A 21,363-nucleotide genomic window follows, 5' to 3' on the forward strand; every position below is an offset into this window, starting at 1 on the left:
AGGGTCCGCCTGCCGATGCAGGGGACATGGGTTCGTGCCCCGGTCTGAGAGGATCCCATGTGCCGCAGAGCGGATGGGCCAGTGAGCCATGGCCGCTGAGCCGGCGCATCCGGAGCCTGTGCTCCGCACTGGGAGAGGCCGCGGCAGTGACAGGCCCGCGTACCGCAAAAAAAAAAAAAAAAAAAAAAAAGAAGCTGGAGAATCTGGGCATCGCTCTAGAGATCGATGGGCTGGAGAAGAAGCTGTCACGTCGGAGGGACCTGGAGGCTGTGAACTCCAGGCTCTACGGGGCGGAGCTGGGCTCAGAGGCCAGGAGGTTTCTGGAGAAGGAGAAAAGCAGCCCGATGAACAAAGCCTCCGACTATGAGAAGGAGCTGCAGCTGCTTCGGCAGGAGAACCGGAAAACATGCTGCTGTCGGTGGCCATCTTCCTCCTTCGGACCCTCATCGACGCCTACTGGACCCTGTGAACCTGAGATTTCTCCAGTCAGCACAGGCTTCCCCTCAGCGCCGTGGTCACGGCCAAGCAGGCCCGTCAAACCTCAAGAGGGCCAAGGTACAAGGGCCATTTCTGCCTGACCCAGACATCGCAGCAGGGCTTCCTGTCGGCCCAGCCCCTCTCGCCTCCTGTTCCTGCTGTGGGGCTTGAGTCTCCAGGAGGACTTTGTGCTGGCTTAGCCCAAGGGAAAGGCAGTAAAGACCACCCTGGCTGCAAGACAAAACCCCACCAGAGGAGGCTAGACAGACACGGCAAGCACTTGTCTGAGCCACGCTGGGAGTCCCACTGATATCTGACGGCCTCTCCAGTGGGGCTTTACTTCTAACTTCAGATTTCTGATGCCGCCCACTAGAAGGTCTTCAGAATCCCCACTGTAAAAACCCATTACTACCCCCCAGTACCATCTCCCACAGTATAAGTGGATCTGAACTCCTGGCTTTGTGTACCTGATAAGGTCTAAGCACAGGACTCTGTCACCACCCAGCATTGTTGTACTGACTGCAATATAGCGGTTACATTTGGAAAAGCCACCTCACCTCCCTGGGCCTCAGTTTTCACCACCGTACAGGAAGGGGCTTGGATTTGATGTCTTCTGGTCCAGTAATAACCCCAAATAATAAGCATAATAATAATAGATTACATTTATCGGCTGCGTCCTATGTGCTGAGCATACAGTAAGGGGGATGCAAGAGTGAACAGAAACAGACATGGTTGCTGCTCTCATGTCTGGCAAAAGAGGCCAACGTTAACTTAAAAAAATCCCACACATAGACATGTGGTTACAACCAGAGAGGCATGCTATGATAGAAAGGAGCAGAGTGTGTGAGACTCGTCTGGAGTGTCAGGAAAAGACATCCTGAGAGAGTGGTGTTTGAGTTAACTTCTGAAGGATGAGCAGGGGTGCTGGGGAGAACACTGACATGCAGAAGCCTCATAAACATTGGTTACGTTGGCCTGGAATATGAGAAACAAAAGTAAGAGAAATCATGGCTACCGTGTATTGAATATTTACTTAGTGCTTGGCATTGTGTTCAATATTATTTATATACAATGCTTGAGTTCTTTCAGTGACCTTGTCAGTTAAAAATTATTTATCCCCATTTTAGAGTCAGTAAACTAAGGCACAGTTTCAGAAACATGCTCAAGACCAAAACAGTAAGACGCAGAGCTAGGTCTGTGAAACCCCACGCCTGCACACTTCACCATCAGGCTATACCATCTCCCAATATAATGGGCCCTATTAAAAGATGATGCATCAGAATAGATAAGGTTTCCACCAGGTTCACTAGTAAAAGGACAAATATACTTTTAAAAATACTATTATAGTACCCATAGGAATGGCGGAGACACTGTCATAGATACATGTGGTAATAATGAGACAATTACAGTACATGCAACACCCAGAGCCCCAATGATAGCCCAGCCCTAAGCAATCCTATTTTCCATCGCATCGCACACGTGTACCCGCCCAACTACCCACCAGAGATGAGTGACACAGGAGTGGACTTCCAACCTAGAGAGCCTAATCTACAGGCTGCCAATAGCCTTCGAGACAACCCAGCATGGAAATCTCCACCAAGGCAAACTTGTACAGGTTCAACCACAATTATATTCTCCAAGATATGAACTGGGAAATAGAGGAGTTTAAGACTTGGTATAGAGAGAGAGCAGAGTTATTCCAGGAGTGCAGAGGTTATTAAAGTTAGAAAACTCTAGTAATGAAGGTGGTTCAAAGATACAAATGTCCCATTATAAGATAAATATCAATACATTCCGGGGATGAGATGTACAGCAAGATGACCATAGTCAACAATACTGTATTGTATATTTGAAAGTTACTAAGATAGTAGATTTTTATAGTTCTCATCACCAGAAAAAAAATTTGTTTGTAACTATGTGAGATGATCAATGTTAACCAAACTTATTGTGATGATCATTTCTCAAAATATACAAATATCAAATCCTTATGTTGTACTTACACTTATACAATGTTATATGTCAGTTATATCTCAATAAAACTGGGGTTCAGGGGGAAATCCCTGGTAATGCAACTCACCACATTATAACAGAATAAAGAAAAAATCTGATTATTTCAATAGATATAGAAAACGCATTTGATAATATTCAAACACCCCAACCTACACAGGTGATAAAATTCCACAGAACTGAATACCCACACACATGCACATACACACATAAGTACAAACAAAATTGAGGAAATGTGAGTAAAATTAGTGCATTGTATCAGTGTCAATATCCTGGTTGTGATCTTACATATAGTTTTCCAAAATGTTACCACTGGGGAAAACTAGGCACTATATACGAGGAATGTCTCCATATTGCATCTTAAAACTGCATGTAAATTTGCACTCATCTCAGTTAAAAAGTCACTTTAAAAAAAGAGAAGGCAAGAGTTGGAGATGAAGGTAGGGAGAAAGAGAGAAGGAGAGAGAGAACAAGAGAGGGGGAGAAACAAAGCAACATTAATAACAAAATTTGGTAAATTTAAAATATATAATAATAATTTTATTAAAAAATACCATTGCCATTCCATCCTTCTAATGTTTCAGTATAGCCTTATAAAATTTTTTAAGCTCCAAATTTTTGCATCTTGAGAAGATCCCAAGCTTTCCAAAGACGCCAACCACATGCTAATCTGATGACTGTGATACTAGCATACATGACATGGGGTCAAGGATATCATTTAGTTTACAATGCCTACAATCAAAAGCTGTGTCCTGACATAGAGAACAGAAATGTGGTTGCCAAGGGGGAGGGGGTTGGGGGAGGGATGGAGTGGGAGTTTGGGGTTAGCAGATGCAAACTAGTATATATAGGATGGATAAACAACAAGGTCTTACTGTATGGCACAGGGAACTATATTCAATATCCTGTGATAAACCATAATGGAAAAGAACATGAAAAAGAATATATATATGTATAACTGAATCACTTTGCTGTACAGCAGAAATTAACACAACATTGTAAATCCGCTATACTTCAATTAAGAAAAAACCTGTGTCCAGATCCTTTCCTAATCTACATTATGTGAATCTTTATGTTTTCTGTGCTATTTTTGTTTCAGTTATCCTAATAAAGGGTATCATTTTGTCAGAACAGAACCTCACCAACAAATAAAAACAAATAAAAGAGAACTTCCACATCTAATAAAGACTCTTTCCCCAAAACCCCACAGTAAACATCACACTTAAATGGTGATGTGAACAGATATGAAATCTGTTACATGCTGTTCACTTTAAAGTTCAGAACAAGGCAAGGATGCCCACTACCACTACTTATATTCAATACTGTATTGGGATCCTAGCCAGTATCATTAAAAGTTTTAATTTAATTAATTATACTTAATTTAATAGACAATGTAATTAAATATCTCTTAATTAAGCATACTTAAAAGAAGAACTGAAAAGAAACAAAACTGTTACTGTTCACAGGTCTTGTGGTTGTTTAGAAAATGCATGGTAAAACTTTAGAATAGAGTCCACCAAAGTTGCTGGATTTGAGATCCAGTAACAAGGACTGAAGAGCTCACGATGGGTGTCACTAACAGAAATTCTAAGCAGATGAGTCAACCCATGAGTTGTCTCAACCCATGAGAAGCAGCAAGAATGAGGAAAGAGCTGAGGCTTAGGATGAAGACCACCAAGCCTTGTTACTCTGCTCCAGCATCTCCCGCTGCAGGAGATCAAGCTCTAGCCTCCGCGAGGCCCCGTATCTCCCTCTTCCGCGATACTCACCACAACCACCTGTCTAACCTAACCTGATAAACGGCTGCAGTGGCACTCAAAAGAGCACAGCTAAAACACACATAACTACGAAAGACAGAATAAGTCATTATGAGGAGCTCCAATTTCTACATTATCATTTTTATTTATGTATAAAATCCGTTTTAATGATCCCACCATCAGAGGGAAGCGATATTGTAATCTACAACTACAAATAATCTCTAAAGCAGCAGTATTGGATTTGGAATGTGTTATGGGTCTTTGGAGTAGGTACACCTTCCAGGGAGATTTTGCCTAGACTACCATTAAAATAAGATTTAACATTCTGAACACAGGATAACTAATGACCAAGAAGATGTACCTGATAGTGCAATGGAATGCCAACTTTTGCCCACTAAGTATCATCATGTTGGACGACCTGTACTGAAATACTTGAACTTCAACAACCTTAGGAAAGAGGTTAGACAAAAGGACACCATTTCTGAGTTTTTAAACCAGAAAATTAATATGAACCCAGTAAAGTAAAGTAACATACAGTGGCATAGGTATAAGACTTGGATGTTTTCAATATTGACACAGGCCACCTCTGGCAGAACTACTGAAGAGAACTACAATGTCCTTTGTGTCCTTTCACATTCCTGAGGCAAAAGATTCGGATGATGACAATACCATCATAGGTTTCTGCAAACTTGGGCTCTACTTCTTTCATAATTAAGAACACCCTGTCCAACATGACAGCCACTGGCCACTTATTGCTACTGAGCACTTGAACTGAATTAAGATACTCTGTAAGGGTAAAATACACACTGGATTTCAAAGACGTCATACAAGAAAAAAATATATACAATCTCAGTCATAATTTTACATTGATCAAATGTTGAAATGATTTTTTTCTATTTAAGTGAAATAAAATGTATTATTAAAATTAATTTCATCTGTTTTTTTTAACTTTTTCTAATGTGGCTACTAAAAACTTTTTAATTACATTTGTGGCTCACATTACATATCTAGAAGACAGTGTTAATTTAGAAAGTCAAAAGGTATTTTAAATGATACGTGTATAATATATAAATCGCATTTAAGACATTAATGCATGTTTATAAGACACTTTGTATGTCATTTGGTAGCAAATTCCTATAAAGATAGGCATGATCTTATAACAATAGTACAAAAGAGGCACCATTCGTTGAGTTCCAACTTTTTGACCTGACAGTGCTAAAGACTTCAGCTAGATTATCTGTAACCCTCCCATCCTCATCTGAATGAGGGAGACTGAGGAATCTGCCCCAGATCACACAGCTAGGTGTCCCTCTACTTAATCCTGAGCCTGGCCTGAGCTCCTGACTCCAGTCCACTCTTGGAAGAGGCATGAGTAACAACCTCACTAATGGTGTGCGACACTCTGGAATACTTCAGTAGGGAACAGCCTGCAGCAGAAGGAGGCGACAACACGGCCACAAAAGAGAGAAGCAGACTGGCCACGAAGCTAAGACAGATTGCCAAAAGAAGGAGCCTTCTAAAAATCCAAAATACCTTCCTCACCAAGCTCTGGAAAAATCAGGCATGCAAAACTTTGGCAATCCTTCATCCGTCTTCTCCCCCAACACGCTCCTAGCAGAATAGGTGATGGAAGTCTCCAGATCTCTGCTCAGCATGACCACAAGTACCCACAGAAAGCAATTTCCCTTCCTTCAGCAGCGGGCAAAGTGTAAGTGAAGCATGGGGTGATGGGCGCCTGGTGGGGAGGAGGGAGGAGAGCTGGCCAGAAAAAAAAAAAAAAAAAAACACAGGAAGCAAGAGTGACATTCAGACGAGAACCTAGGAATGGTTCAGAACAGGACGCTTTATCACACCTGATTTAATTCGAAGACTGTTTTCAGGATGCGAAGGTCTAGACTCATAATCAGTTACTTACGTAATCCTCCTCACTGAGCCCTTGCTTCTCAACAGAACTTTTCACCTCCATGGAAAACTTCTCAAACTCAGGTTTCACTGTCCTCAGTAGAGTGATTGTTTGGAGGGATGAGTACGCCTGCTTAGCTTCAAAGTCGTGTTTGTCTCCTCTCTTCCATGAGCCATCTCCTACGGGAGAAGGAAAAATATTTACAATTCCAAGCCAGTCACCATAAAGGGGCCATTCTCCCTTTCCAACTGCGAAGTGTCTCTACATGTTTCTTTTGGTGGCTGGGGCAGGAGGTATTGTCACAGTTTTGCACTTGGATAGAAAGTGACAATGTCAAGATCCTCAAAGGAGAAGAACACGTGTTCCTTTGAAATGTGAGGCAGAAACAAAAGCACTGTTGGGTTCATTGCCTTATAATAACCCTGTAACTAATTTTCAGCCCCCAAGAATTGCAGCACTGCAGGAGTAAGCAATAGGTCTATTCCTTTCCATTCACACTTAGTTTTTAATATTTTTTAATCAACTGTGGAGGTCAACCAAGATGTTACTGCGCTACAGTAAACCCGACACTATGTAGATGTGGAAGGCAGGGATGGCTACGTACGACAACACGAGTATTATAAAGTTGGTGCTAAAAGGAAAAGGTTTGAGGGCTTCCCTGGTGGCGCAGTGGTTGAGAGTCCGCCTGCTGATGCAGGGGACGCAGGTTCGTGCCCCGGTCGGGGAAGATCCCACATGCCGCGGAGCGGCTGGGCCCGTGAGCCATGGCCGCTGAGCTTGCGCGTCCGGAGCCTGTGCTCCGCAACGGGAGAGACCCCAACAGTGAGAGGACCGCGTACCGCAAAAAAAAAAAAAAAAAGGTTTGAGATTATTGATATTTCTTGAAATGTTTCTCGAATCTCTTCAGACTGAAAAGTAGCTTAGGTGAACTTGAGGATTTATATCTCTCTAGTGCTGGCAACATCAAAAAGATTATTTATTGGACAAGTCGATCTGTGCATCAATAGTAATAAAATAAAAATTGCTAACATTTATTGAGTGTATATATATATATATATATGTATATATATATATTATAGTAAAAGCTTAGTTATTGAACACTTTATATTTATAAACTCATTTAATCCTCACAAGATCCCGTGACTGTGGGTACAATTATCCTCTCTATTTTACAGATGAGGAAACTGAGGCATTCAGAAGCTGGGTACCCCGCTGCTTCACAGCTCTCCCTTTCACAAAAGCAAAGGCAAATTACATGGATAAGAATCATTCCTCTTCTCTTTCTTATTTCATTTTTGAGAAAACATGTGGCTTGCAGGACCCCAAAAGGAAACATAGACCTCTAACTTTTGACCATAATAATAATAATTCTGTGAATTATCATTATGAGTTCTTGAGATCTCTGCAAATACAACAAGGCATTCAACCAGCTGGAGTCCAACATCACAGTCATTTGTTTGCCCTGAGCCCAGAGTCCAGTGCAGATGCCCAGAGCCCAGCGGCTAAGAGAAGATGCTTCTGGAATGTGCAGCCAGGGCTCCATGGCCCTTGCTCTACTCTTACAGAAAAAGTTCAGTTAGGAGCTGGTGGTTTTGGAATTTCTATCATAGCTTAAATCAGACAAACATGGATTAACTGAACTACGTGCAAGTTTCTGTGACAGCCAGCACAGTGGGCACCATAAATGTTTTGAACAGTCTCCACCACTTCAAGAGGGGAATTTAGAGATGGGCATGTAAACACGTGAAGTCATTACAGGGTAACAGTTAGCTTACTATGCGGGGCGGGCGGTGGTACATGGAAACCACGCAGAGTACAGAGGAAGAGGTAACCAGCTCCAAAGAGGGAAATTTCATGCCAGGAGGAGGCATCAGCCTGGCCCTAAATGTGTGAATAGGATTTTAATAAGAGGAGAAGGGGATGGAAAAGCATGCTTGGCAGAATCTACGGCACGGGCAGAGGTGCAAATGTGCATGACATCCAGTGGGCAGCTGGGAACCTCTGTCTGGAGCATGAGAAAAGGCAGAGACGAAGAATTTGTTTGTGGAGGCATCTGTTTAATCATAATCCTAAAAATAGCAGCCATTTATTAATTGCTTAGTATGTGCCAGGGAGCTGTTAAAAGATAAATAAGACAGAGTCAAGGACAGAATTCATTAAGGGCTCGATCCATTCGCAATGAGCACAAGAGTAAATTTCAAGCCACTGAACAAAACTTGATGAAGTCCTCCTCCTCCACTATGAAACCTCCCAAACCCCAGGGAGGCCACAGCTATGCCGGCGCTTGCTCAGAGGGCAAGTGAGCTGTGTGACACTGTCATCCGCCAGGGCCAACCCCTCTGGGTGCTGAAGACATGGACAACGCAGCCTTCTGTCAAGAGGCCAAATCCATTTGCCAGCAAGACCCCAAATTCTAAGAATGTCCATCTTCAACCCATGAAGGAACCCATTTCTTCTAGGTGTGCAATCCACATGTATTGATTCTTTTTTAATTGACTCGAGGTATCAAGAATCAGCAGGAATGGTGTTTCTTAGGCAATGAGGGTCAGAGTTTCTCGGCTTTGAGTAAGAGAACCCTCCGGGCACAAGAAAGGAAATAACCCTATAGGGTATTATGCTGTGTAATTCACATAGAACTGGAAACAGCAACTATCTTAGTTACTAATATGGAAAAAACTTTTTTTTTTAATCTTGAAAGAAGTGAAATACAGTACAATAAATCTGTCTACCACAATCTAAAAGGTAATGATCTTGGGGTTTCGTTTTCTAGAAAAAAAGAAGGGACTTCCCTGGCGGTCCAGTGGTCAGGGGGCATGGGTTTGAATCCCTGGTCGAGGAACTAAGATCCCACACTACCGTGTGGCACGGCCAAAAAATAAAAACAAACAAAAATTTTAAAAAAGAAAGAAAGAAGAGTGGAAACAAAAGTGCTTAGTAAATGTAAGCCAAACTAAATAGGTATCTAGTCACAACCATAACCGATACTATGACTTCCTGCTTTGTGTGTGTTTCTTATTGTACTGTGTCAGTAACCTCTCAGGGCCACTGAACCCTAGGAAAAGCAGAGGTCGGCTTGGCATGATGCCCCATCAGTGGGGACAAGTTTAATTCAGCAGACACTGGGTGCCTCTGGAGATCTACGAGCAGAACAGAAGAATGACATGATCAGACTCATGCCTTGGGAAATAGCAATGGATTAGACTGGGAGACGCTGAGGGTTCACAGCCACAGTAACCCAGGCAAGGGGTTACCAGAGGTTATATGTGGGAAGTCACACCCCCCCCCAAAAATTGAACATGGCTCTCCAGGTGGTTAGAATTACAGGCATCTTTTCTTTTCTTTTCTTTTTTTATGTGTTTTTCTGACTTTAGCAAATTTTCAGCAGTATATTTACTGCTTTTATAATCATAAAAAGAGGGAGGGCCCTTGAGAATGAATGCAGAGGGCTGTGCAAGAGGAATCTGAAGACTCTACAAGAGTGAGGGAGTGAACGACAGCCGAGAGGGACGCGCGTCACCAGTGATGCCAGAGGGGAAAAGCAAATGGTTGTCAGAAGAAATAGCAGAGCCAGAGGGAGGAGGAGGGGTTACGTGGACACAGAAATGACAGTGATTTCAGTTAGGGTCATGGTCAATCCAAGGTGACTGACTACAGAGCACCCAAGGGGCAGCACCAGGCTGGGGTTGGAAAGAGGGGTCTGAAGCCAGCAAGAGAAGTGAGGGCTAGAGAGGATGCTGGCTGTCACGTCCATATGTCTTATACTTAGTACCCAGAAGCAGAGGGCGGAGGGTGAGCACACACACTTTGGGGACGCTGTTTTTAGTGGGCAAAGGACTAAAAGGAGACAGAAGAGCTAAGAGAAAGCCCGAAGAATGCTGTACCACCAAAGCTAAGAAAAACAGGGTTTCCGGAAAGAAATGGGCGGAAACAGTATGGCAAGGACTAGAGCTGTATATAGCTCTACTGTAGAAGCCACTAGCTCCATGGGTGACTGCTTACATTTCAATTACTCAAGATTAAATAAAATTTCAGTTTCTCACTCGCACTGGCCACATTTTAAATGTGCAATAGTCACATGTGGCCAGTGGCTCCTGTACTGGGCAACACAGTAGGACACAGCCAGCATCATAGAAAGTTCCCCTGGACAACACTGATTTAGAGGCATGTAGGCACAGTCTGCACTAAGGCTGATGGCTTTGGTGATGAGAGGGTCAGCGGCGACCTAACACTCTCAGAGGAGTGGTGGGTCTTGTTGTCATACTCTTACAATGGTCCTGAACAAGGGATTAAGAAGAGGAGAAAGAAGTCGGCTAATGAGAAGTAGGGCAGAGAAGGTGATGCTTGCAGTTGCTTCAGGAATAAGGGAAAGTGAATTTGCTTTCTTTGTTTGGTTTGGTTTTAAACATCATGGAGCCCCAAGCTCACATTTAGAGTGAGAAGCGTACAGAATATTTGTGAAAGAGGAAATAACCTGTTCAGCACCAAGCCCTGTGCTTGGCAGTCCTGCGGCCAGGGAGCTGGCGAGAGCCGGCAGTACTGGGATAACTGCGTCATCCTGTAGCTCTCAGTACTTACCGAGGACCCAGCACATAGAAAGCCTTCGGTAAATGTGCGCTGAATGACGGAGCTGAGACATCACAGACTACATCCAAAAAATGATGCCTGGAGTACACCTGGGCTGGCTGCAGAGTACGTGGCTCTTGCCCTCTGGAAGCCAATTAAGTGAGACAAAAGGATTGGCCACCCTGCCTCACCCCAACCTCTCCAAATACCCAGGAGTTACCTGCTTGCCTTGAGCGAGGCTGGTCCAGATTCTCCCATCAGTGATAACAGCACCACTTACTGAGCGATGCCATTGTGAATGGCTTTGCCTGGAGCATTTCATTTTTTAATCCTAATGAAAACTCTATGAGGAATATTTAAGTATGATCCCCATCTTACAGATAAGGAAACTGAGGCTCAAGGAGATTAACATGCCCGAAGTCACTTGGTTAATAAGTAGAAGCAGGATTCAAACGCAAGCCAGCCTCCAAACTCCAGTGCGGTGCCTGCTCTTCATTCATCTCATCAAAGTTTGGTGTGTTCTAAGATTTAAAACTTCAAATTCAGTGGAGGACAAGAATGTTAAAAATAAAAGTAACAGAGGAAGAAAGATCAGAGGAAGAAGTGTCTAAACGTGGTTTAACAACTCTTACAGTTGAAAGACTGTGTGAGAATTCCTTCTCTTTTCTCATTACCCTAAACTGACTATAACAGGAATATATCACTTTAATAGCAAAATATAAATCCAACCCTTCCCCAGTTTTTCTGCCATTTTTCTACTTTTAGCGAGTCAAGTAATTTATGTGCATGACCAGCCCTGGAATTCTCCCATCCTCACCTTACTGAGTGCTTCTGTGTTCTCAGGAAGTCAGGAAAGCTCTACAATAACCTTACAGTCCCAGACAAGATTGCGAAATGACTTTCCACCTAACTTACATCCAAAGAACATAATGCCAGCGAATGAAAATGCCAACAGGTGCTATTCAAAACCCTGCAGCGCAATATATATCATCTTCACTCTGGATTTTTTTAAAACCTATCCTTTCAATCTTATTTTCCATCACTTGAATTCCCTCATAATACATTCAGAACTCCTGTAACAATATAATTGGGGCAGATCTGAGAATTTTTCTGAGTGCTCACCAAGACAATCTAATAATCAGTAAATATGGACACGCTATCAATATGTTTTCTTAAAAAACCAATCTCAAGTATTATTTAAAACAGAGCCTTTTTCTAGAACTGGTGTAGACTTTGATGTGAGGAAGCACAGGGAGAAGAGGATGTTGGAGAAATTTTCAGGATAATATATCTGATTCTTAGAGTATAAAAATCTCAGAGAAAGTCCTTTATGAGTGACAGACACCAGAACCTTGGTCTAGGTCACTGTGCCTGCCATAAGATTCTATTTACTGCTTCTACTCTGAAGAGGAAAAGTGCTTCAGGGTCTGCGGCAAACCTCCCTACATCCATTCTCCCATCCATTCTCTCTGTTACTCCCTTAGTAACAGATTCTTGAATTGATGTGGGGTAGCAGTGAGCCCAGCTAAAAGCACACATTTCCTGGCCCCCCTCCCAACCACGGGTAGCAAATGATACGCAAGCGAAAGTTAATGAGTGGGGCTTCCAGAGAGCCCTTCAAACAGAACTGAGTCAACTGAAAAGGATCTCTTTTTGCCTCTCATCTTTCCCCTTCTGTCTTGCCTAGAATTAAGACACAATCCCTGGAATCCTAGCCACTATCTCATGATCTTGAGGATGGATGCCATTCACTAGGATTGAGGGAGTAGAAAACAAGAAGAAGCTTGGGTCCCTGATGACATTATGGAACCATCATTCTGCCCCGGACTGCCCACCTCTGCACTTCTTACAGTTGAGAGAATAAACCTCTACATTTGTTTAAATTACTATAGCTGGAAGTCTTGGTTATTTGCAGGCAGATATAATTCCTAATGCACCCAGGTCCTTAGGATGTACTAGATAAAAGTTGACTAATTTGGTAACAAAAAAATGTATGGCCTAGGGCTTCCCTGGTGGTGCAGTGGTTGAGAGTCCGCCTGCCGATGCAGGGGACACGGGTTTGTGCCCCGGTCCGGGAAGATCCCACATGCCACAGAGCGGCTGGGCCCGTGAGCCATGGCCGCTGAGCCTGCGCGCCCGGAGCCTGTGCTCCGCAACGGGAGAGGCCACAACAGTGAGAGGCCCACATACCACACACACACAAAAAAAAGTATGGCCTAAATCAAGCTATATAACTGCACCACAAGAAAATGTACAAACTTATCACTTTTAAAGTACTATATGTAATGGTCAAAGTAAACTAAAATTAATAGTAAACATAGTGAACATTTACTAAGCACTCATCATGTTCCAAGCAGTTTTCTGTTTCTCTCACATACACCACCTCAGTTATTACTCAGCCTGATGCCATGAGATAAGTACTATTATTATCATTAGAAGAAACTAAGACTTGCAGGGGAAGGGCAGGGTTATGTCAGTTTGCCAAGAGCTAGTACATGGCACAGACTCTCAGGCAGGCTGACAGCCGAGTGCAAAGCCTAAGCAACCAGGCTGTAAAAGGGAAAAGAAAGGGGATATAATCAGAAAAACCCTGACACCACAGAAATACAAAGGATCATGAGACACTACTGTAAGCAACTGTATGCCAATAAAATGGACAACATGGAAGAAATGGACAAATTCTAAGAAAGGTACAATCTCCCAAGACTGAACCAGGAAGAACAGAAATATGACCAGACCAGTCACAAGCACTGAAATTGAAACTGTTATTTAAAAACTCCCAACAAACAAAAGCCCAGGACCTGATGGCTTCACAGGCGAATTCTATCAAACATTTAAAGAAGAGCTAATACCTATCCTTCTGAAACTGTTCCAAAAAATTGCAGGGGAAGGAAAACTCCCAAACTCATTCTATGAGCTCACCATCACCCTGATACCAAAACCAGACAAAAATGTCACAAAAAAAGAAAATTACAGGCCAATATCACTGATGAACATAGATGCAAAAATCCTCAACAAAATACTAGCCATCTGAATCCAACAATACACTAAAAGGATCATGTACCATGATCAAGTGGGATTTATCCCAGGGATGCAAGGATTTTTCAAAATCCACAAATCAATCAGTGTGATACACCACATCAACAAATTGAAGAATAAAAACCATATGAGCATCGCAATAGATGCAGAAAAAGTTTTTGACAAAATCCAGCCCCATTTATGATAAAAACTCTATAGAAAGCGGGCACAAAGGGAATATACCTCAACATAATAAAAGCCATATATGACAAAACTACAGTTAATATCATACTCAATGGAGAAAAGCTGAAAGCATTTCCTCTAAGATCAGGAACAAGACAAGGATGTCCACTCTTGCTACTTTTATTCAACATAATTTTGGAAGTCCTAGCTATGGCAATCAGAGAAGAAAAAGAAATAAAAGGAATCCAAATTGGAAAAGAAAAGTTAAACTGTCACTGTTTGCAGATGACATGATACTATATGTAGAAAATCCCAAAGATGGTACCAGAAAACTACTAGAGCTCATCAATGAATTTGGTAAATTTGCAGGTTACAAAATTAATTAATACACAGAAATCTGTTGCATTCCTATACACTAACAACAAAAGATCAGAAAGAGAAATTCAAGAAACAATCCCACTTACCATCACATCAAAAAGAATAAAATACTTAGGAATAAACCTACCTAAGGTGACAAAAGACCTGAACTCTGAAAACTATAAGATGCTGATGAAAGAAATCAAAGAAGACACAAACAGATGGAAAGATATACCATGTTCTTGGATTGGAAGAATCCATACTGTCAAAATGACGATACTACCCAAGGGAGTCTGCAGATTCAATGCAATCCCTATCAAATTACCAATAGCATTTTTCACAGAACTAGAACAAAAAAATGTTAAAATGTTTATGGAGACACAAAAGACCCTGAACAGCTAAAGCAATCTTGAGAAAGAAAATGGAGCTGGAGGAATCAGGCTTCCTGACTTCAGACTATATTACAAAGCTATAGTCATCAAAACAGTATGGTACTGGGCTTCCCTGGTGGCACAGTCATTAAGAATCCGCCTGCCAATACAGGGGACACGGGTTCGAGCCCTGGTCCGGGAAGATCCCACATACCGTGGAGCAACTAAGCCCATGCGCCACAACTGAGCCTGTGCTCTATAGCCTGCAAGTCACAACTACTGAGCCCGTGAGCCTAGAGCCCATGCTCCACAACAAAAGAAGCCACCGTGATCAGAAACCTGCACACTGCAACGAAGAGTAGCCCCAACTCACCACAATAGAGAAAGCCCACGCACAGCAACGAAGAACCAATGCAGCCAAAAATAAATAAATTTTTTAAAAAAACAGTATGGTACTGGCACAAAAATAGAAATATAGATCAATGGCATAGGATAGAAAGCCCAGAAATAAACCCACACTCCTATGGTCAATTAATCTACAACAAAGAAGTCAAGACTATACAATGGGGGAAAGACAGTCTCTTTAATAAATGGTGCTGGGAAAACTGGACAGCTACATGTAAAAAAAATGAAATTAGAACACTCTTTAACACCATACACAAAAATAAGCTCAAAATGGATTAAAGACCTAAATGTAAGACTGAACACTATAAAATTCTTAGAGAAAACATAGGCAGAACACTCTCTGACATAAACTGCAGCAAGATTTTTTCTGATCTGTCTCCCAGAGTAATGGAAATAAAAACAAAAATAAACAAATGGGACCTAATTTAACTCAAAAGCTTTTGCACAGCAAAGGAAACCATAAATAAAACAAAAAGACAACCCACAGATTGGGAGAAAATATTTGCAAATGATGTGACCAACAAGGGATTAGTCTCCAAAATTTACAAACAGCTCAAGTGGCTTAATATCATCAAAACAAACAACCCAATCAAAACATGGGCAGAAGACCTAAATAGACATTTCTCCAAAGAAGACATATAGATGGCCAAGAGGCACATGAAAAGACGTTCAACATCGCTAATTACTAGAGAAATGCAAATCAAAACTACAGTGAGATATCACCTCACACCAGTCAAAACAGCTATCATCAAAAAATCTACAAAAAATAAATGCTGGAGAGTGCGTGAAGAGAAGGGAACCCTCCCACACCGTTGGTGGGAATGTAAATTGGTACAGCCACTGTGGAGAACAGTATGGAGGTTCCTTAAAAAACTAAAAATAGGACTACCATATGATCCCTCTATCCCACTCCTGGGCACATATACAGAGAAAAACATGGTCTGAAAGGATACATGCACCCCAATGTTCATTGCAGCACTGTTTACAATAGCCAAGACATGGAAGCAACCTAAATATCCATCGACAGAGGAATGGATAAAGAAGATATGGCACATATATACAATGGCATATTACTCATTCATTAAAAAGGATGAAATAATACCATTTGCGGCAACATGGATGGACCTAGAGATTGTCATACTGAGTGAAGTAAGTCAGACAGAGAAAGAGAAATATCATATGATGTCACTTATATGCAGAATCTAAAAAGAAATGATACAAATGAACTTATTTACAAAACAGAAACAGACTCACAGACTTAGAGAACGAACTTATGGTTACCAGAAAGAAAGGGTCGGGGGAAGGGATAGTTACCGAGTTTGGGATTGTCATGCACACACCGCTATATTTAAAATGTATAACCAACAAGGACCTACTGTATAGCACAGGGAACTCTGCTCAATATTATGTAACAACCTAAATGGGAAAAGAATTTGAAAAAGAATAGGCACGTGTATATGTATAACTGAATCGCTTTGCTGTACACCTGAAATTATCACAACATTGTTAATCAACTATACTGCAATATAAAGTAAAAAGTTTTAAAAAATAAAATAAATAAATTTTTAAAAATTTGAAAAAAGAAAAACCAAGGATTTGGTAGATTGTATCAGAGCACATTGTATAACTCCATGCAATTCAGTTTTCAAGAAGCAGAAAAACTGAACTAATGGAAAAATAAGTTTTAAAAAGTTGTCCCAAAAATCACCAACAATAAGTCATACATACATAAAGCCAATAGTAAGTCATATACCTATGTATATACATATACATGACTTCTTATGCACTCGTATTTTGCACTGAGAAGGATACAGCACCACTTTTGTAGTATTCTTGCCAAAAATGTGTAAACTCAACTTATCATTTGAAAACACCAGATAAATCCAAATTGAGAGACATTCTACAAAATAACAGACTTATCCAAAGTGTCAGGTCATAAATAACAAGGAAAGGCTGAAGAACTATCACAGACTAGAGAAGATTAAGAAGACACACAACTGGGCTTCCCTAGTGGCGCAGTGGTTGAGAGTCCGCCTGCCCATGCAGGGGACGCGGGTTCGTGCCCCGGTCCGGGAGGATCCCACATGCCGCGGAGCGGCTGGGCCCGTGAGCCATGGCTGCTGAGCCTGCGCATCCGGAGCCTGTGCTCCGCAACGGGAGAGGCCACAACTGTGAGAGGCCCGCGTACTGCAAAAAAAACAAACAAACAAACAAAAAGAAGACACACAACTAAATAGATTGGATCCTGGAACAGAAAAAGAGCATTCGGAGGAAACGTAGTAAATTTCAAAGAAAGCCTGTAGTTTAGTCAGTAGTATTGTACTAATGTTAATTTTCTTATTTTGATAATTGTACTATGCCCATTTAAATTGTTAACATTAGAGGAATCTGGGCAAAAAGTATACACAAACTCTATTTTTTTTAAAGTTCTCTGTACATCTAAAATTATTTCAAAATAGATTTGTTTTTCAATTTTCCAAAAATTACCTCTGAAAAGAAGTTAGGTCCAGATCGAGAGTTGAATTGTTTCAAGGAATATTCTTATGGTATATAAACTGTTCTAGAGCATAAAAACAATGGAAAGTGTCCCAATTAATTTTATAAAGCTAATATTAACCTGATATTAAAATCTGACAATACCACCTGAATGCAAGAAAACTATCTAATCTCATGAGTATAGATTCAAAAATCGTAAATAAAACACTAAAAAGTTAAAATCAGCAATACATCTAAAAAAAATCATGACAAACTATGCTTAATTCCAAGAATACTATAATGGCTCAATACTAGGAAATTTATTAAAAGTACAGATAAAATATATTTGATAACACTCATACTCACTTCCAATTTTTAAAACCACACTTCATAAACTAAAGAATATTTTAACATCTACTTCTGACAAGATATTAGAAATTAAGTATCACCATTGTTATATAATATTATTCTAGAGGCTACGGCCAATGCAGTAAGAAAAGAAAGATAAATATAACATTCAACTATCAAAATGGAGGCATAACTACTGTTATTATTTGAAAGTGATTAAGAAAATCTATTAGAACAGAGGATTTAATATGTGGAATTCTTGTTTTCTATATAACGACTACAGTTACAAAATGTAATAGGAAAAGATCATGAACATAATAAAAACCAAAAAACATAAAATGTCTAAGAATGAACTCAGCAAGAATGGTGCAGAATTCAAATAAAGAAAACTGCAAAACTCTGCTTATGGACATAAAAAGAAATTCAAATAAATAAAATAATTTAAAAGTTAGATGATACAGGGTTGACAGAGATACAGGAAAACAAAATATCTCATACACCGTTGCAAAAATGTAAATTGGCAAACCTCTTTAAAGGACAACTTTGGCAATATCTATCAAAATTTAAATGTATGTAACATTTGACCCAGAATTCTACTTCTAGAAGCTTGTCTTACAGATTACACACACATACATACGTGTGTATGTATGTGCACACATGAATGCACATGGCAAGGCAACTTAATATAGCATTGCTCTTACAGCAAAAAGCTGGAAATGACATAAATATTAAAAAACAAAAGACTGATTAAGAAAGATGGCATATCAGCATTATAAAATACTATGTATCCATACTATAGATAGTATGATCATTTTATTGAACATTTTTCATAAATATATAATTTTTAATAAAATAGACAAGACAGACATCTAAATATTATCAATGTACCTTTATCTGCATGGCAGAGTTTCAGTAACTTATTTTCTTCCCCATGCTTTTCTATGTTTCTCAAATTTTCTATAATACTTGTGTATTGTAATGAGCAGGGAAAAGTAATGCAAGCTCTATCCGTGGATGAAAGGAATTCCAGTATCTAATTTGTACTTGTGCACTTATAATATGCATTCACATGCATTGCCTCAAAATGCTATGCTTGCAGTAGCCAACTTGCAAAACTCAGAATAAATTTTTTTCATTTTTCACCAGTCTCTACCACTGTCTCAATGAATTCAATACCGTAACCAATGATGTAATTACATTCTGATCTTGGGTCAAGAAGCAAAACTGCCACTCTGCTTGTGTAAAGATAGGGGGAAAGACAGTGATGGGAGCAAGCAGGGGAAAACTGGGTGTTTATCCTGCAAGCCTCAAATCTTCAATTTTATCCGCTACAGGAAGAGAGGTTACTTTTGATTCAACAACTTTGCTTTATTCCCGTGAGAAGTATGATTCATTATGTTTATACACAATGATCTACTGCTTAAGTAAGCCAGGAGCTTATCAGAGCAGGAAACTGAGGCATATGCTTTAAGGTTTAGATCCCATCTAACTATATCTCGACCATGATAACTGAGAAGTGGAGCTCAGCATGAACATGCTGTTCGTGATACACACACTTACAGTTCCCCTGTAACTGTCAATGTGCAGTACTTGAGAAAATGGTCCATAGCCCCACACTGTTTACTTCAGAGAGAGCCCTAACCACATTTGGGGAAAATGTTTTATACCTGCAATCTTGATGACTTCTTAGAACACCCTCCATCACAGGAACCCTGGGAACTTCCCCAGATCCATTTTAAGGAGTTAAATGCTTTTGATTGTAACTGTTAGTGGCTTCCCAACTTTTTTTTTTTTTTTGCAGTCGCTGGCCTCTCACTGTTGTGGCCTCACCCGTTGCGGAGCACAGGCTCCGGACGCGCAGGCTCAGCGGCCATGGCTCACGGGCCTAGCTGCTCCGCGGCACGCGGGATCCTCCCGGACCGGGGCACGAACCCGTGTCCCCTGCATCGGCAGGCGGACTCTCAACCACTGCGCCACCAGGGAAGCCCAAGCTCCCCAACTTTTTATAAGAGAAGATAAGAGACAGTAATCTGGAAGGAGGAGGGACTAGGAGCAGCACCTTTCAAAATTTTTTACCTCGATTTACAGTAATGGTTATTTTATTTATTTCACATTGTGGCCCATTACAAATACATGTGTAACATGCATAAATATATACACACAAACATGTAATCATATTCCTAAAATAAAAGTTGTATGAAACCATACATATGCTATGTGTGACACACTTTGACATGTTCTATTCTATTACATTGATGTGTTCGAGTCTATTCCATGCTACTAAAAATTCTGTCCAAATCTCTCTAAAATTACTCCAGCAGTCCATCATGGTGGCAACCCAAAGTTGGAAATGCACTGGGGAGGGGTCCTCAGGGCCTGGATTTATGATCCTTTGGAGTGCTGGAGTGAGCTATGTTCTCCCCAAGTCCCTTGGCATCACAGGTGGTGGTAACTTTTTGCTCTGAGTTCTCAGAGAAGGAAAGCTTGAGACCTTATGAGAAGTGGGAGTGTTCAGAATCACAAATTTCTAAAACCCTATCTATGGAAATCAAATCTACAGAGATGACTCAAGTTATTGGCCCTGTCTCACAATCCCTTTTTAACACCCTGGCAGTGGGAGGGGAAACCGGAGGCAGAGTTACCGTAGGAAGAGCTGTTGAAGAGCTCGATGTTGAAGAAGGCGTAGTCTCCGCTGGTCATCCCGTACCTGTGCGCCGCCAGCATGATGCCGCGGATGGTGTCGCTGCTCGCACACATGATCACCACTGCGGGGAGGAACAAACAGACGCGTGAAACGCCCCTGCACGGAGGACAGCATCTGACGAGGAACAGGGCACGGCTAAAGTCCTAAAGAACCCTCACAAATTATTCATGAATTACAAAGGGCAGAATAATAGCTTGACAGTGGAGAAAGCTATCCATCGCCACCATAACAAAGTGATGGACATCACCCACCATGGGAGCAGACTCAGGAGTCCCCTGGTGTAACACACCCCGGGCCCCAAACCTCACAGGGGGCGACCTGAGTCTAATCAGAAGGAAGGCTCTGCAAACCCAGCTTGGGGGACAGTGTATAGCATAGCGGACCTGCGCCCTTCAAAGTGGTCACTTTCATGAAAAACAAAGATGGCCTGAGGAAATGTTCTAGACTAAAAGAGACTTAGAGAAACAGAAAGCTGACTGCAGTGTGTGGTCCTGGATTGGATCCTGGACCTTAGAAAAATAATAATAAAAGTTTTTCTACAAAGGGCATTATTGAGACAACTGGAGAAATTTGAATAAGGTCTGTAAATTGGATAATAGTATTGTGTTTGTGTTAAAGTTCTTGCTTTTCATAATTCTACTGTGGTTATATGAGTGGATGTCCTTGTTCTTAGGAAACACACACTTCAGTTTTCAGGGGTAAAAGAGCATGATAGCTCTATTTACTCTCAAATGGTTCATTAAAAAGATAGTAATATTTGTGCATGTATATGTACCTGTGTATATATTTGGAGGG

At 41.1% G+C, this 21,363-nt stretch overlaps 1 protein-coding gene and 1 pseudogene across 2 annotated transcripts in view; one reads left to right on the forward strand and one right to left on the reverse strand.

The window, feature by feature from the left end:
• Positions 1-734, forward strand: part of LOC113612619 (coiled-coil domain-containing protein 167-like) — an 18,481-nt pseudogene extending 17,747 nt beyond the window's left edge.
• NPR3 (natriuretic peptide receptor 3) overlaps positions 1-21,363 on the reverse strand; it is a 66,280-nt gene that overhangs the window by 35,053 nt on the left and 9,864 nt on the right. For both annotated transcript variants that reach the window (XM_027092655.1, XM_027092656.1), the window contains exons 2-3: positions 20,507-20,629; positions 6,157-6,323 (exon numbers count right to left, since the gene is read on the reverse strand). In XM_027092655.1, coding sequence (XP_026948456.1) covers positions 6,157-6,323; positions 20,507-20,629 — 290 coding nt within the window. The remainder of the gene's footprint in view (positions 1-6,156; positions 6,324-20,506; positions 20,630-21,363) is intronic.

This window comes from Aethalodelphis obliquidens, unplaced genomic scaffold (assembly GCF_003676395.1).
Source record: "Aethalodelphis obliquidens isolate GAN/ISIS:26980383/991018 unplaced genomic scaffold, ASM367639v1 scaffold80, whole genome shotgun sequence".
Lineage (NCBI taxonomy): Eukaryota > Metazoa > Chordata > Mammalia > Artiodactyla > Delphinidae > Aethalodelphis > Aethalodelphis obliquidens.